This window comes from Spea bombifrons, chromosome 2, assembly GCF_027358695.1.
Source record: "Spea bombifrons isolate aSpeBom1 chromosome 2, aSpeBom1.2.pri, whole genome shotgun sequence".
NCBI classification, from domain to species: Eukaryota; Metazoa; Chordata; class Amphibia; order Anura; family Pelobatidae; genus Spea; species Spea bombifrons.
The window spans coordinates 130,438,391-130,454,738 of record NC_071088.1 but is presented as its reverse complement, the minus strand read 5'-3'; the positions used below and the strand labels follow the sequence as shown (position 1 = coordinate 130,454,738).

General features: G+C 38.7%; 1 protein-coding gene across 1 annotated transcript in view; it reads right to left on the bottom strand.

The window, feature by feature from the left end:
- Nucleotides 1-14,039: 14,039 nt before the first annotated feature.
- The window catches only part of TRPC6 (transient receptor potential cation channel subfamily C member 6), a 45,522-nt gene continuing 43,213 nt past the window's right edge, over nt 14,040-16,348 (bottom strand). Inside the window, exons 10-12 of the mRNA XM_053456513.1 lie at nt 15,861-15,947; nt 14,914-14,989; nt 14,040-14,209 (exon numbers count right to left, since the gene is read on the bottom strand). Coding sequence (XP_053312488.1) covers nt 14,073-14,209; nt 14,914-14,989; nt 15,861-15,947 — 300 coding nt within the window. The 3' untranslated portion in view covers nt 14,040-14,072. The remainder of the gene's footprint in view (nt 14,210-14,913; nt 14,990-15,860; nt 15,948-16,348) is intronic.

Sequence of the window (16,348 nt, the reverse complement as noted above, 5' to 3'; positions counted from 1 at the left end):
GGATATTTTCTCTTTCTTGGACCATTCTCTGTAAACCCTAGAGATGGTTATGCATGAAAATCTCAGTAGATCAGCAGTTTCTGAAATACTCAGACCATCCCGACTGGCACCAACAACCATTCCAAAGTCACTTAAATCCCCTTTCTTCCAATTTTGCTGCTCAGATTGAACTTCAGCAACCACGTCTACATGCCATGTGATTGGTTGATTAGCTATTTGTGTTAACAAGCAATTGAACAGGTATACCTAATAAAGTGGCCAGTGAGCATATATATATATACACACACACCAATCAGCCATAACATTCTGACCACTGACAGGTGAAGATAATAACAGTGAGTGGGATATATTAGGCAGCAAGTAAACATTTCATCATCATGGCTGATGTGTTAGAAGCAGGAAAAATGGGCAAGTGTAAAGATCTAAGTGACTTTGACAAGGGCCAAGTTGTGATGGCTTGTATAGAGGTTGTGGGGACTGTGCTGAACTTCAATTAACCTACCTGTTAACCCCCCATAACTAGAAACCCACCAATAACCATGCAACAACTTTCTTGGATATAAAACAGGCCTATAACTTAAAATATATAAAAACCTTTATCAAACAACAATACATGAATAATAAATAACAAATATAAACAATATAAATACAATATAAAGCACACACCAAGTAATAACAACTTGCCTAACACAGTACAAGCTAGCATCTTCCTTGACGACCTCTTCTAACTCTGGTTACCACCAACACAAGAAGAGGGAACTCGCCTCCCCCCTCGTCCAACAATATAGACAAGTCCCTCTACTTCCCCAAATCATGTTAACCACCAGCCAACCTTAAGCTTGGTGGGCACATCCAAGGTCATTGACCATACCATACCAGAGGCCATCCCAGTTTGTTGCGTATTGGGCCGCATATCCAGGGTGCTCATGCTGACCCATGTCCACTGCGAAAGGTGCATACAATGGGCACGTGAGCATAAGAACTGGACCACCGAGCAATGGAAGAAGGTGGGCGGTCTGATGAATCACGTTTTCTTTAACATCACGTGGATGCAGGGCCGGCCCTATAATGGGGCAGACTGGGGCAATTGCCCCAGGCGGCACTTTAGAAGGGGCGGCACTTTGCCGCCCCAAGCGCTTTTTTTTTTTTATTTTTTTTGAAGCGGAGGAGAGAGAGAGAGAGGGGCACCGAGTGGTTTTCGCTTACCCGCTCGGCGCCCCTCTCTCTCTCTCTCTCCTCTGCGGCGAGTCTCCCTGTTCGGTCCGGTGCCGGCTTGTAATGCAGAGCGCCGGAAGTGATGTCAATTTCCGGCGCTCAGCATTATAAGCCGGCACCGTGGCAGAGCAGGGAGACTCGCCGCAGGACTGTTTAAAGGTAAGTACCGGGGGGGATCGTAGATTATGGCGTCGGCGAAGTTTAAAATGCCGCCCCCCGGCGTCGGCGGGGGTGGGCGGCGTTTTAAACTTCGCCCCAGGCGGCGTTAAGTCTTCGGCCGGCCCTGCGTGGATGGCTGGGTGAGTCGCTTACCTGGAAAACACATGGCACCAGGATGCATCCATGGAGGCCGCACCTCACAACTTACAGGACTTAAAGGATCTGCCGCTAACGTCTTGGTGCAGATACCACAGCACACCTTCAGAGGTCTAGTGGAGTCCATGCCTCGAGGGGTCAGGGCTGTTTTGGTGGCAAAAGGGGGACCTACACAATATTAGACAGGGGGCTGATAATGTTACATTTATTTACTAGTTACTAGAATCCTGTCTGTCTTCATTGGTTAGATGCATATGTTTCATTGAAAATGGCAGCTGCTTCTGCTTCTTCTGATGGAACAGTGTAGGGAATTCCAGAGGGTACATTAGGTGTGAAATCCTGAATACTGGAATGGGAAGAGGTGATAATAGAAGAAGAGACACAAGTCATTGGAGGAATATACGGGATGGTTAGGAACATACTCCCAAATGAGAGCAGATATATAGGGGGTGCAGAGCTGTTAAGGGCTTTATAGGTCAGAAGTTTGATTTTACTTCTTGAGTGTATCGGGATCCAATCAAGTGATTGAGCGAGGCAGTAGATGAACGATGGGAAAGGAAAATTGTCTGGTAGGATGGATTGGATCAGCAAAAGGCAGGAGAGGGATAAACCAGCTAGTAGGTAGTTGCAATAATCCAGATGGGATTTTGGTTGTTTCTTGTGCGAGGAAAGAAGAGATTTAGTTGATGTTTCTCAAGTAAAGGCTGTGGGATTAGTGACTGAATGTAAGGGGTGAAGGAGAGAGCAGGGTCCAGTGTGACACTTGGAGATGTTGAGCTTCAGGTAATGAGACACCCTTGGTGATGCTGATGCAATACCAGAGAGACAGATTACAGTGTCATCCACATACAGGTGATGCTGGAAACCAAAGAAAGATAATAGTCATCGAATGGAAGTGGTATAGATGGAGAAGAGTCGAGGCCCTTCTGTAAATGTTGGGTTTTCTGTGTTTTTCCGAATGTTTGTATAACCAAAACTTGTTTATTAATGTTTATACTCTCTGGAGATCACTGTTCCCACTTGGTCATTAGTCTGTACATCTATATTTTGAAGAATGAGTGCTTCAGTGCAACTTGACCTGGAAGATAATTAATATCAGGAAAGTATGTGCTACATTTTAATTGCTTCCCTAACTAAAAAAAGTCTCACCAAATTTTGAATGAAAACCATAACATTTTGTTTATATCCTATGGGCAAACACCAATATGAATTTATTCAATCCTGCTGCGCCTTAGAGATTTCGAGGTGAAACTAAATGAATGCATCATCATGTAGCATGTGATGAGAGCAGTACAGACAATACAGCCTCATTAGCCAATAACCATGTGGTTTGCAAACACAGAGATTGGATTTATTTGGTCCAAGATGATCCATAAGCAGCTGCATCGTTTAAATGTTCTTTCTAAATCATTAACACTTTTTTTGCGTAATATCAACTGACATCCCTGGCATTGTATCATAGTTCTGCTTCTTGCAGAATGTAAAAACAACCAACAAAGGCTGAGCTGCACATGTATTAGGGTGAGATAATAGACATATGGCCTAGGGTGTCAGATACCAGGGAAGGCAATAACCCCTGCAATACTTCATTAGGGGCGAATCACCCAGTTGGGCAACTGGCCACATAAGAGCTCTACAGTCCTCAATGGGCCAGTTTGGGAGATCAGAGATCCCCCAGGAATCTCGTTTAGTTGTCCTAAGGAGGTCTGTGAAGATTTCCATAGTATTGTTTCTGTGTGATAGTCTTGGGAAAGGACAACACAAGACGATGGCAGCGGAGGGGGGCCCAGGTCTTGGGCAGCGGAGTGGGATCCAGGTCTTGGGCAGCTCAGGTTCCTACCCTGGATCAGACCTACATCACCGAATATAGATATGTATAAGAGCAAGGCCCTGTTCTTCTGTACCACTGCCTGCTGGTGTTATTGTTCACATCATGTAGATTGCACAGGTGCTCTGTCAAAGAGTAATAACAATAGAACTGTGCAACCAACATCTTATTTCTGATGCGAAAGCCTACATCAGCATGGCTGCTTGTGCAACATTGTATCATGGGAGCAGCCCGGACACAGAGGTCCTGGGTAAAAATCTAAACACAGTCCTAGCTGCCATAGGTTTCCATACTGCCAAACCATATAATACAGCACTGCCCATAGGATAACGCATTATGACTATAAAGCTGAATTTGAATATCCTTTAGAAGCAGATTCTATATGTACCACTGACTTTCAGAAGTGGCATGAAGTAATATAACCCATTCTGTGCCAGCTAATACCCACCTAATACACTTTATTATTATTATTATAGGTACTGATAGGTACAGTGACCGGGTCGGCTTACCCCTGTCCTGGGGCTGTCAGCCATCGGTGTCTCAGCCGTATAACTTCACAAAGAAACAGTTGGATGAAGGTAGACAGCGAAGTCACAGAAAACAAAAAAAACGGTCCAGAAAATAACAAAGACCCACAACCAGGGTCCTGTGACCCCACCGCCTGCCTGCATCGCAAGAAATGTATAAGAGCTCATTAAAATTCTCCAAGCTTTTTCAAAGTACGGATAATCTTTAATATGCTGTCAACACAACTAATTAAATCTGCTTTATATATTTTTCCTCGCCGCAGTGTGGATTGAAGGTTTATATACATAGTTTACTATGATGAATAGAAGAAGCCTAACAGCAAACATAGTTTACCCAAATTGCCGTCATAAACTTACAAATTCCGATATGCATTTCAGCCATGCTGCAAAATGGTAATTTACTGTAATTATTCAAAATAATCTGTTTTTGAATTGGACTAGATGTTTAATTAAGCAACAACCAAATCCATTTTTGTATTTAACTTTAATTATGAAAGATGGAGTCATCTGGAAGTTTAATATTAAATATACATTGCCGTGCATGCGGCTTTAGCATCATTCACATAACTTATTAAAACTATCCATAAATGTAATGAGACATTTGAGAGAACGGACTGTTTTATGTCTGTGATGCTGAAATTTGTGAAACAAGGTTACAAAACTCAAAATCAATTTCTTGTACTGTAGTTCTTGCTCTTTTTGCTGTTCCCCTTCAATGGCTGCCTGAACCAATCAACAACAAACAGCAACTTAACAATAGCAGAGAGATAATGTAATGGGTAGAATAATGTGATTCTGAACACAGGAAGATAAGATCTTTTTCCTTATGGTATACACATTAGGTGGGTGTTACTGTATATATTGTTGTTTTTTACCTGTAAACATAGTTTTATTCAGTGGCAGATCCGCTTTTATAAAGGGTCGCCCCCGGCGTACTTCTACTGTAAGTATGGTTGAGCTGAAGCCATATAAAAACATGGTAACAACTTAGGGCTTTCATGAAAGTCAACTCACAGATTTACATATGTCTGACGTAGAGCCAGCTCAGTCCTTCTTGTAGGGAAAGCACATTGGGATCTCATAATGTTTAACTCTCCTACAAGCTCCTGGGTTAATGAATAAACCCTAAAGTATTTTCTCTTCTCAGTGCCATGGTTTTAGCTTGTCCCTATCAGTGCTGTATTTATCTTCAGTGCTGCCCTCCGCTCCAGCTTCTATATTGCTGAGCGCCAGGATATGACATCATATCGCATCACTCTGCCAGGCAGTCGTAAACTATGGGGGGCTGTGAGAGCTCGGCACAGTCCTTTATAGTGTTAATGGGCCAGTTATGGAGATCAAGGGTCTCCAAATTACTGGAGTAGTGATGCTACAGCTAGCCTGATCTCTGGAGTTACTGGTTCCCTGTTATGCCGCAGAGGGGATACTGCCCCCCCCCCCCGGGAGCTGTCAGCCAACACAGAATATCCCACTAGACCTATTGCCTTGTGGCGGTAAGCTGTCAAGGTCATCACAACCCACCATATTATTTTGTCTCTGTCTAGTTATTGAGTACTTAAACAATCTATATCTACTGCAGAGTATGGCGATGCTATCCAAAGAAAGTAATGTAAGATAACACATCATAGTGTTGACTTTGGACCAAACTATTAGAAAGAAGATTACTTTTGTACAGTATTGATTCACACTGTGGTCGAAATACAATAATAATTCTTCAAAAATGACATTTTCAAAAAGCGAAGATGGTTCTTAAGGTAATTTTGAATCACCCATACATTATTACTGGGAAAATCTTAAGACTAATGAATCTAAAGTACTGTTTTGGTCGTAAAATGAAAAGAATCAGTATAATTTTAGGTAATAACTGAGTAAATAAGTCTTATTAAGAAGGCTACAATTTTTTTTGAATGGTCCATTGAGTGTTATAACCCTATCAAGAACGAGGCTTTTTATGTCAAATAAGACGTAGCACTGCACCTCTGCATTTTTGACAAAGGTTGCCATGGCAACTAGAGCCGGGGCAGCATGACACCATAAGTCAGGAGCGCTCAGATATCTTTCGCTTGTTCATTTACTTGAGATTGAAGCTACAAGGATTATTCGGGCAGAAAATAAATACAACACATTTACAAAGCCGCTAGACTTGCAAAAACACCACTCAAGACGTTCCGGGAGAAAAAAAATCTGAAAACATATTACATAAATCAATTAAAAATAACAAGGGTTAATACAATCTTATAATTAGATTTGCTAGATAAAGTTAATGGGGAAAACGGGGAGACAGCAGAGATAAAGAAAGGCTGGAAAGTAAATGAGATATTAATAAGGTGTGTGATTATATCTGATTGTTTCAGACACAGAGTCTCACATCTTATATATAAACATATTTTTGTTATAAGACTAAACAGAATAAACAATACCAACAAAAAAAACAACTAACTTTTCCTATTGACGTTAAGGCAAACATGACAAGAGTTCATGTTACAGAACAGACATTTGATCTATACACATGGTTGGAAAATTACAAACAGGTGAAAGGCACAAAATGAATTTTTTTTAAAAAATGTACAAAATGCCCAATCTGGATGTAATGTTCTAGGTGATGGCAGATGGCAGCAGCAACAATATATGTGTTTTTAGAAAAATATGCAGTACAGTGAAGTACAAATGCAGTAAAAGTGCAGTAAATGTGCAGTAATACTGCAGTAAAAGTGCAGTATTGCAGTTTTTTCATGTCCAAAAAACTGCAGTATTACTTCAGAAAAACTGCAGTATTTTTTTGTAAGGGCTCCTGTAACTGACACACATATACGTGATTACACACAAACTCGCTTTAACACCCACTCACTCTACCACCGTACACTTACACACACATACATTCTTTCCTCACCTACATTCTAACATATACAGTACACCAACACGCTCTGATTTTTAATGGAATCTCTTCATAGGCGTAAAGAAGGCCTTTATCACTCCCATCACCCCTGTGTTCCAATGGCCCTTTATTACTCCTGTCACTCCTGTGTTCCAATGACTCTTTATCACTCCCATCACTCCTGTGTTCCAATGGCCCTTTATCACTCCCATCACTCCTGTGTTCCAATGGCCCTTTATCACTCCCTAATTGATCATTTGACCAGTAGGCTAAATTACAGCTAGGAAGCAATGATCAATGCAATGTAGTCCCATGTAACCGCAAATACGAGTCATATTTAAAACATAATTTCATTAATAAAAACACTGTTATGCATTTGGATAATGTTGCTACTGTTAAACACTAGAAGGAACAGGGTGATGCAATATACAAGATATGTAGTTCACTTTGCCTGTTATGTAGATCCTAAATATTTTGGTTAAAAGTAATATTGAGAAATAGATACCAGCTATAAAAATACATTTGCTGTTTTAAAAATATTAAATATAATTAAAATACATGACAGAATTGAACAATGCATGCGAGGGAGGTATATTAAAAGAGAAGTATGTCCCTTTCTTTCTGTCTCACCCCCCCCCAACTCCTTATAGACTGTAAGCTCACAGGAGCAGGGCTGTCTTCTCTTTCTGTACCAGTATGTCTTAACGTGTGTTAATGTTATTGTCTGAATGGGCTGAAGGGATCTTATCTGCTGTAAAAAAACAAACAACACATTTTTTACTATATTTCAACTTTAATAAAATCAACATTTCTTGTTTTTCCACAGAAATGTGGTTTCACGTTTTTTTTTGAGAGACAGGCAATTTAGTTAGAGAAAATCTTTAAAGAAACTAAGGACCTGCTGCCACATTGTGGCTTTAACAAAAATATCAAGTCGACATTCACTATGATTACTGAATTATCTATGAAGGAAGAAAATGTGTGTACGGATCTCTCTATTTATCTATCTTTATATATATATATATATATATTTATATTATACTATATAAGATATATATGTATATATATATATATATATATACATACTTCCGTCTGAATATTTATCGCTCCATTATCATTACTGAAGAGGTTAATTCATCAAGCTTCATCGATCTACCCATGGGGGTCACATGGTCTATAAATCCAGCAGTACCAGAAAGAACAGTCATAATCAAATGAATAGGTAAAATATCAATTTATTGAAAAAGAAACTATATTTCTGTATATACACGTTTGAAGGAGACCAACAGAAAGACACACAAAGAGTTTTAGAGTACAGATGCTACAATAAACAGTTTTAATACAGCTCAAATAGACTGCCTTATTGCAGTGTCCTTGCTATTATGTGAATGAAAAAAAAAAGAAGAAATAAATGTTTTCTGAAGTTAAAAATAATTCCTTTAATAAATGGCAGAAAGGAATATATATATATATATATATATATATATATATATGTGTGTGCTATAAATATATAAATGGCTAGAATCCAATGAAATGAAGTACGTAATATGTATACTCTAATACATTATACATAGTGGAGGCAGTGGTTAAATAGATCTGTCATTTATGAGATGTCTCTCTCTCTCTCTCTCTCTCTCTCTATATATATATTGTATATTGTATATGTATATATCGTAAAGAATTCCCCATTGTTCTATTTAGCTTCTTTTTCAACGTACATAGAGAAGAGTAGGATATAGTGGAAAGCATAACACAGGGAATGGACCATTCTCTCTAGCTGAAGAGTTATAAGGTGGATCTGTCTATCTCTGTCTATATCTGATTGCAGTCTATTACAGCTATTTACTAATTTGAACGCGGCACATCCCGTCCCATCAACCAGGCTTTAAAACTTGGCAACTTTCCATTGAAGAATCTGGCAGTCAATCAAGGCCGATTCTCGACACGATAACGTTAGGTCACATTAGGTTGACAACTAAATAATGAATTAACCTTAGAGAATACCTGGCGAGGCTGGCAGTTAGAGGATATCAATGTCTTTGTCCCAAAGAAAATAAGTGTATATATCAATTTATAATAATTTACCAGGCCAGGGAAGAATAAAGCATTCAGATTTACAAACACTCGTCCCTACTCAACTTGTCCTAGAGATGGATGACTGCCAAAATCATGATCGATACATCGTGGTATATATATTACTCTATATTCATCAGCCATATGTTCCAAATGATTTCATATTTAAACTTCATTTTTCTGTTAAGTAGCCAACATGCAACTCAAAATAATATAATTTTATAGGAAAAGCATGAACATTTTTAATGGGGGGCTGAGTGAGAACCATTGAATCAAGCCAGGTTTGCTTCACCGTCCACTGCATGGTTAGTTGTCCTCAACTGCCTCATCATGTCAGCCATTGCTGGCTAACTGCGCACGCTTGTACCTTCTGGTTATTTATTTTACATCATGGAAACCCTATGTAGTGATGCAAAAAATTAAAAGGGGACTTTAATATATTTATTTAAAAAAAAAAGAAAAAATACCCATCATTGTTCTTTTAATTCAAAATATGGCTTATCTAGGAGAACTAAATCTGTATGCACAAGCGCGTTAAGATACTTATCATATCGGCCGTATAACCTTGTCTACCAGCTGAGATAAAAAAAAACCCCAGAGAAATCGTACACAGATGTAATACAAGCCAAACATTGATAAGTCTACAGCATTTTACTGAAAGCCCCCACCAGTTATTAGAAAGACATTATGGTCCTCTGCGGTGGAAATGCTTCCAAAAGGAAAAAAAACTAATAACGCTCTCATTTCATGACAATTATCTATAGTAAATTGGAAAGGGATTGCTAGACACTGTCTAAAAAAGACTTAATTCCGCATTGATTCACATGTTTTTCTCTTTAGGGTATTATAATAAAAATAGCCCTATTACGAGCGGTATAAGAACCATTATTATAATGTACAGGGAAAGCTGGGTAATACATCAAAACTGCCTATTCAGAATCAGAGCTTTTGGGTTATTAGTATTGTTTTCGAATAATAATATCATTTTGCGTTAATACATTTAAAACGTGTTTAAAAAATCTTTTAAAATAAACAGTCATCCTGCTGCGTATTGATGACTATTATTATTATTATATTATATTATTAAATATTATTGAAACATATTTAGGTTTGCGGTTCTGTCTGGTACGGTAATCAGTGGTGTTAAGGTGCTTCTCTTACACTACCGGGCATCCATTCTATTATAATGATAATTATTACATAACAAAGAATATAAATCAAAAATAATATGCGTGGGACACGTTAAAATGCTCGCACAGTTAAAGGGATGGCCTCGTTACAAATATTTGAAGTATTTCATAAAATAAGCGTTTATATAGAAATAATAATCATACTTTCTAACTTTCTAAATGAGCTGACCCTGAGACTTTTGAAATATTAACCCTTTAATAGTTGTCAAGATTCTATGCAGTGACTCGCCAAAAAACGATATGGCTCTAATACCGGCCCTCGTGGAAGCCTTGGCTTGTCATTATTGAAAGATACACTTTATTGAGTCACCTGAATTCAAGCAGGGATATCGACCGTAACATACTGGTAGCGCCATTTGGAAGTATTATAGATGATCACATTATACAGAATAATAAATACTATAATAGAGTAGAAGAGGAAGTCAACTCCAGACCCTGAGAATCTGCCCCTTTGCCCTGAGATTGGGGCAAAAACCCTGAGACTCAGGATCAAACCCTGGGAACTGTTTTTTTTTGGGGGGGGGAATCCAATTCAATATTTTAAATGAAATGTTTTTGTGAATTTCTTTAAACTTTCATTATTTAGTGGTAGAATGGGAAATAATTACTTTACAATTTAAGGGGACTGTAGGCAGAGTCGCTAGAAACTGGGAACGAGGAACATTGGAATTTGTCTTTTTTTCCACTGAATATTCTCTTATGATAGGAAAACAATTCATGCAAATTTCTTTGCCAGTTGTGACCGCGGGAAGGCGGTTAGTATTTCTCGCCAATCCATTCTATTGGAGGGACCCTTTTGCTTTAGGGCAGAGAAATATATGAGAAGACATTGTTTTCCACTTGTTTTTGGAAGGTTTCGCAGAATTATGCTTTTATGACCACAATCAATTTGGGAATGGACAAAATCTAGATTCCACCCATCGCTAGATGTAAAGAATAAATGGACATCTAGATAAATGCACAAAAATGTTAATTATAGTGACAGCAAAGAAGTAGTAGCTACAAAAAATTTGGATTTAACACCAATAATCTGGTTAACCCCGGAGCTCGTTTTTGATTAACATATTTTAAATTTTCCTATTTTTCTCATTTTAAAATTATTATAAAAGAATTAAAACATTCTGTATGGGAGACAACACATGCCGAAGTCTATTAGCACAGGTAGCCATGTCTTCTAAGGCAAACAAAATAATTCCAGGCTAGCCTTGGCTTTACCCGAAGAAGATATCATGATAGACTACTACCTCCAAAAAAATAACTTAATGACCTCATTTTTTTTAATTCTACTTTGTCTTTCTAAAAATAAAACGTTGAACATCTGATCTATTCATTCAGTTGTATCGCATTCTCTCAGAGATTGTCCCTTAGGAAGGTTTTCACTGAATAGCAAATGTTCAGCCACTTTGTTAGTGCTCTGCTGCCTTTAAACATAAGGATCTGGAAATTGAGTCTGTTTCCAGAAGATTTTGAGCAATATTGGATTTTTATTTTTGTTTCACACGCCCTATCAGGGCTTTGATTTCGGAGGGACCAGATTCTTTGGCGGTCTTTTTATTGTATAAGGCATGTTGACGATTAGTACAGTATCATTACAGCTAACAGAACCAATATTGACCCTAACAATGTTACCAAATTGGGGCAATTGGGTAATCAAAGCACAATTCAAAAAAATACAGTAAAACCTAAAACATATCTTTTTTTTCCCCCAATATACTTTAGATTTATCTAGGGATATCCCCAGATCTAGGGATCTGTCCACAATTTTTTTTTCACAAAATAAAAACAATAATAAAAAAAAAAAATTAAACCCCCACAAATGATCTTGCACCAGGACCCGGAAACCTTAGGACCGGCCCCAAGGAGAAAACCCCAGTTGGTGTGCCGACGAGCGCCCCCTCTCAGCCCCTGTGTAGGATGCGACAAGGGTTTCGCTGTTGAATTGTGTTCCCACAATGTGTATGTTGTGTATTTGTTGGAAGACACAAAATTCCAAATTTGGGACAAGTGTTTCGTAAATGTTTCATGTAAATAGTTTGGTGCGTATTATATTCAGGTGGGTCTTACATTCTGAAAAATAAAATAAGTATGAAGTGTAGGATCAATAGGATGAAAGATGCATTAAAAATGCCTATACAGCTGTGGGAAGAACAAAAGCAATAAAGGGCCGGGCCACCATTAGCCACTCCATGATATCTTCAAAAGTGTCTCACCAGGGACATGTCTAATCTGCGTTATGGTGAATGTGGCCCAGTCTGAGGTGCGACTACAGAGAGGCAAAAACGCAGTTATCCCCAGGGCCACATCATGTTGCTCTACACAGGAGCATATCACCTCCAGCCAGACGTGAAAGGACATCCTAGAGTTTGGGTAATCTACGTTAAAACGGGGGAGTTCTCAGGTATGTAATTTAATTTAATTCAGGTGACATCATTTCATTTACACATCGTTTTCAAACATCATGATTTATAGGGGCTCCTATCACCAGCCACTTCTTTGTATTTTTATATAATAATAAAAATAAAGCCAGGTTTAAGACCCCTTATCTTCTTGTTTTCCGTGTTGAGTCTGAACTTAATACCTTGCCTTAAATGGCCTTTTGTTTTGTGTCTTGTTCAAGGATAGAACAATTTAGGCATTTGTGAGAATACTTTACACATAATAGGTAACATTTTGGATTCTTCATGGAGTCACGGCATGGAGTTACTAAGCCTCAGGACCAACATTTGTCCTTGAAAGTAGTATAATTTGGATCTACTCATTCCTTGCTCCTTGGGCATGTACGGTGGGGGGCTAGCCTTACCCCTGGTCGAGACAGTTAAATATTGTTAGTATTGCCATCTGATTCCATACATCTGTTTCCATGAGGTAAACTATTAAACTAAACATCTAAAAATACACCGCAAAGCAAAAAAAAAGAAGTTAAAAGGTAGTCTGGATAAATAAATTATACTGAAAGCTAAGATCATTGAGAAATAAACTTGATAAACAAAGTAAATCTTTCCATTGTAAACATATAAAACGCTGTACACCAAATGAACAAATATAAAATGAACATAAAGATAATAAAACAAATAAAAGAAAGTAGCTAGATGGGCAGATATGTTTGGGGAAAATATCTGTTAAGGTCCTGGACGCTGCGTAATTTAAAATCACATTCGGCTCCCATTTTATGAAGCTCGAGTTATTAATAAATATTAGTAAATATCAGTATTTCAGGAAATGCGCTGTAAGCCGGAGCTGAATGCTGATGGGCTTTTTTAGCATTTTTAGCCAGTAAGTGGGCTACTAGATTTCAGCTCACGGCTCACTGATTCGAAGGTGCCCAGATGCGCATTATGCTAATAGCGCCGCCGCGTCTACTGTGAATCAGCGTGATAAGATGCAAAACGCCCAAGACGCACAGCTGCTATATACACATCGAAATATCTCTAAACATGAGCTTTCGGAAAGCATTATTGTGTCTTTAATTGGAACTTTGGTCTCCATAACTGATACTTATTCACATCTTGCAGTATGATGCAATTATAACCCATCTACGGTTTTCAGATGATAAACATATTTGCCGTCACCTTAACTTATTGAGTAAAGCCTTAATCACGGGCAAATCCACTAACCCACTACATAAATAGTCACTGAAATATGCATTCTATACCATCTCCCAGCTTCAGTGGGAACTACTGTTTGGTGGACCCAAGAGGGTTGTCCGCCATGCTAACGCCTTACACCAGCAAAGCACCTAAAAGGAGTATCTGTCACCAGAAAATTCTTTCTAGAACCTTATTGTACCTTATTCTAGACCATTCTGACCTAACAAACTGTTTGCCGTATGAAGAAAAATACTCCCAAGCGTAACTGCCACCCTGCCACCGTTAAGTGGGATATTTTGAGTGTCCACAAGTGTCTTCAAGAACAAGGCCTAAAATATGATGAAGTATTAACATACTGTTTATGTGACAGCGCATAGTACTACTTATTAAACGGAGCTGAGAGTACATAAACCGGTAGCTACTCATAAGTTTGTGCTGCAATGCAAGCCATTTGTTGCTTTATTAAAGTTTAGGGTCGATTGCCAGTCTTTCTCCAAGTTTTCGAATAAGTTCAGCCAGGTCTTCGGTGTTGTGAGATTTTTCTTCGAGAAGCTCGTAACGCAGGCTCGAAATATCTTGTTTGATTTCCTTTAACTCCCCTAAAGGAGAAAAAAAAACAAAATGTCTATTAAAAGACGCTTACATAGAGGCTTACATCATGTGGTGCGTATGTGTAGCCGGGAAGAGTTTGCATAGAAGCAGGCCCGTACTGGTCATCTGGCACACGGGCAAATGCCCATTGGGCCACTGGCCGACAACGCTCCATACATACCCTGCAGTATGCGGCCACCAGCTGGATGTGCCCAGGCACAAGCGGCCATATTCAGCCGCCGGCCGCACTTAGGTAGTTTGGTGGCCACTGTTCTTAAAGTGCCAGGGCCATCTTGTCACCCACAGTGTGGTCCTGACTCACAGCGAAATATATTGAATTTCTCATATTTTCCGAAGTCCCTCCAGAATATACCTCCTGATTCAAACTCCGAATGATGTTTATGGGGTCTATTTTTTACTCTTTGAACAGGAAACTTTGTAAGCACTCTAAAGTAATTTAGTATGAAAAAAAATCTAGAAAAACAGTAACAATTCCAAGCCAGATAGGAACCCACATCAGTAAAAGGAAGGTTAACATATTAAATGTTTGAAATTTTAAAACCGTGGCTTTAAATAATTAAAAATAATAATAATTGAAAGCGTAGATCAACTAGAAAATCACCTAAAACCCAGAGTACAACATTTTCACCTTAATACTTTCTCAAGAGGATCCATGTTTTTTTATGTTTATTTCAAAGCTTATTTAACTCACCTTCGTTGACTTCGTCACTCTCCTTGTCTACCTGTGCTTTTAACACATATCTTTTAATCAGCCGCTTCATTATTTTCTGTGAACAGAAGATCAAAAACAAATAAGCGACTTTGCAAATGTTACTAGCTACAGTTAATATTATTATATATATATTGTAAACATTATTAAAGCAGCTATCAAGCCAAGTTAAAAGAGAAGGCGAGGGGAAAAAAGATTAGTGTGTTGTTAACATTGGGGTGGTAGTGGAATCTACTAGGAAGACTAGGAGAAGAGGCACAGATAGAGAAGTGCAGGACCCAGATCAGAGCCCTGAGGAACAACAACAGAGAGATGTAGGGGACCGGAACGAGTGCCAGAGATGAGGTGCTAAAGATATGGCCGGAGAGGAAGGATTTAAGGCAGGAGGAGATAGGGTCAAGTGCAAAGTTATGGAGATGGAAGGTCAAGAGAACATCAGAAGCTTTGTTGAGGGTGACTGAACCAAAGCAGTTGAGGGTGGCTGTTTGTAAGTCGATGGGCTGAGGTTCAGCGTTAGAACTACCAGAAAGGAAGATGTTAGCCATGATGTTTTCCATTTTCTAGTTGGGCAGAGAGGTTGGAAGAGGAGCGAGTCGCTGGGGGAAGGTGTTAAAGGTGAAAGAGGAGTTTAGGGCTACAAAACAAGGAAGAGATTCTGGAGATAAAATAAGATTATTCGTGGAGCGCAGAGGTATGAGAACATTTTTTTAAAAAAATAAACCCATATAATTGGAATCTGAGTCAACCTCCTAGGTTCTGCGAATGTCCACTTTTCTCAGCTTGAGCAAAAATCACACAGACAATGCGTACGTCCGTAAAATATACGCGCAGGCATTTACCCTGCCATCAACACACTTACAAGTCGTAGTTAAGCAATTTTTCAGTAAAACAGGGTTTTCCTTCTGTAAAGTGCTATGTATATGGCTCACCTGATACCTTGTGGGCGATGGGTTACTTATATTGTTCAGGTTACCATCTTCAGAACTCCTTATACTTGAGTGTTTGCTCTGGCCAAGCTGCAAAGGAAATTAACAATGTTTAATTGTATTTAATTAATAAACACTAACTGTTTCTCTATCCGAAACATTTCTACCACCAGGACCTTTTGCCCTCGACAGGTAAAATAGAGCATGACCATAACAAATTATTAATGTTTTATATTTTCTCCAAACTGGTAGTGAGCCCACCATATTACCCGAGGAACTGAGCAATCTTTTTGTAGGGTCTTTCTGTTCATGGCAAGGAATGTAATTTAGAGATAATCACCCACAGTCCAGACCTATTTTATACCATGGCGTAATTTATTTTGTGCTATAGTAATTTCTCCATAGCACATCAACAAATTATGTATTATGTTTCTACCTGAATAACCTAAATCGACCACTAGGTGGCAGAAAGAGACAAAGTGTATTCTGCT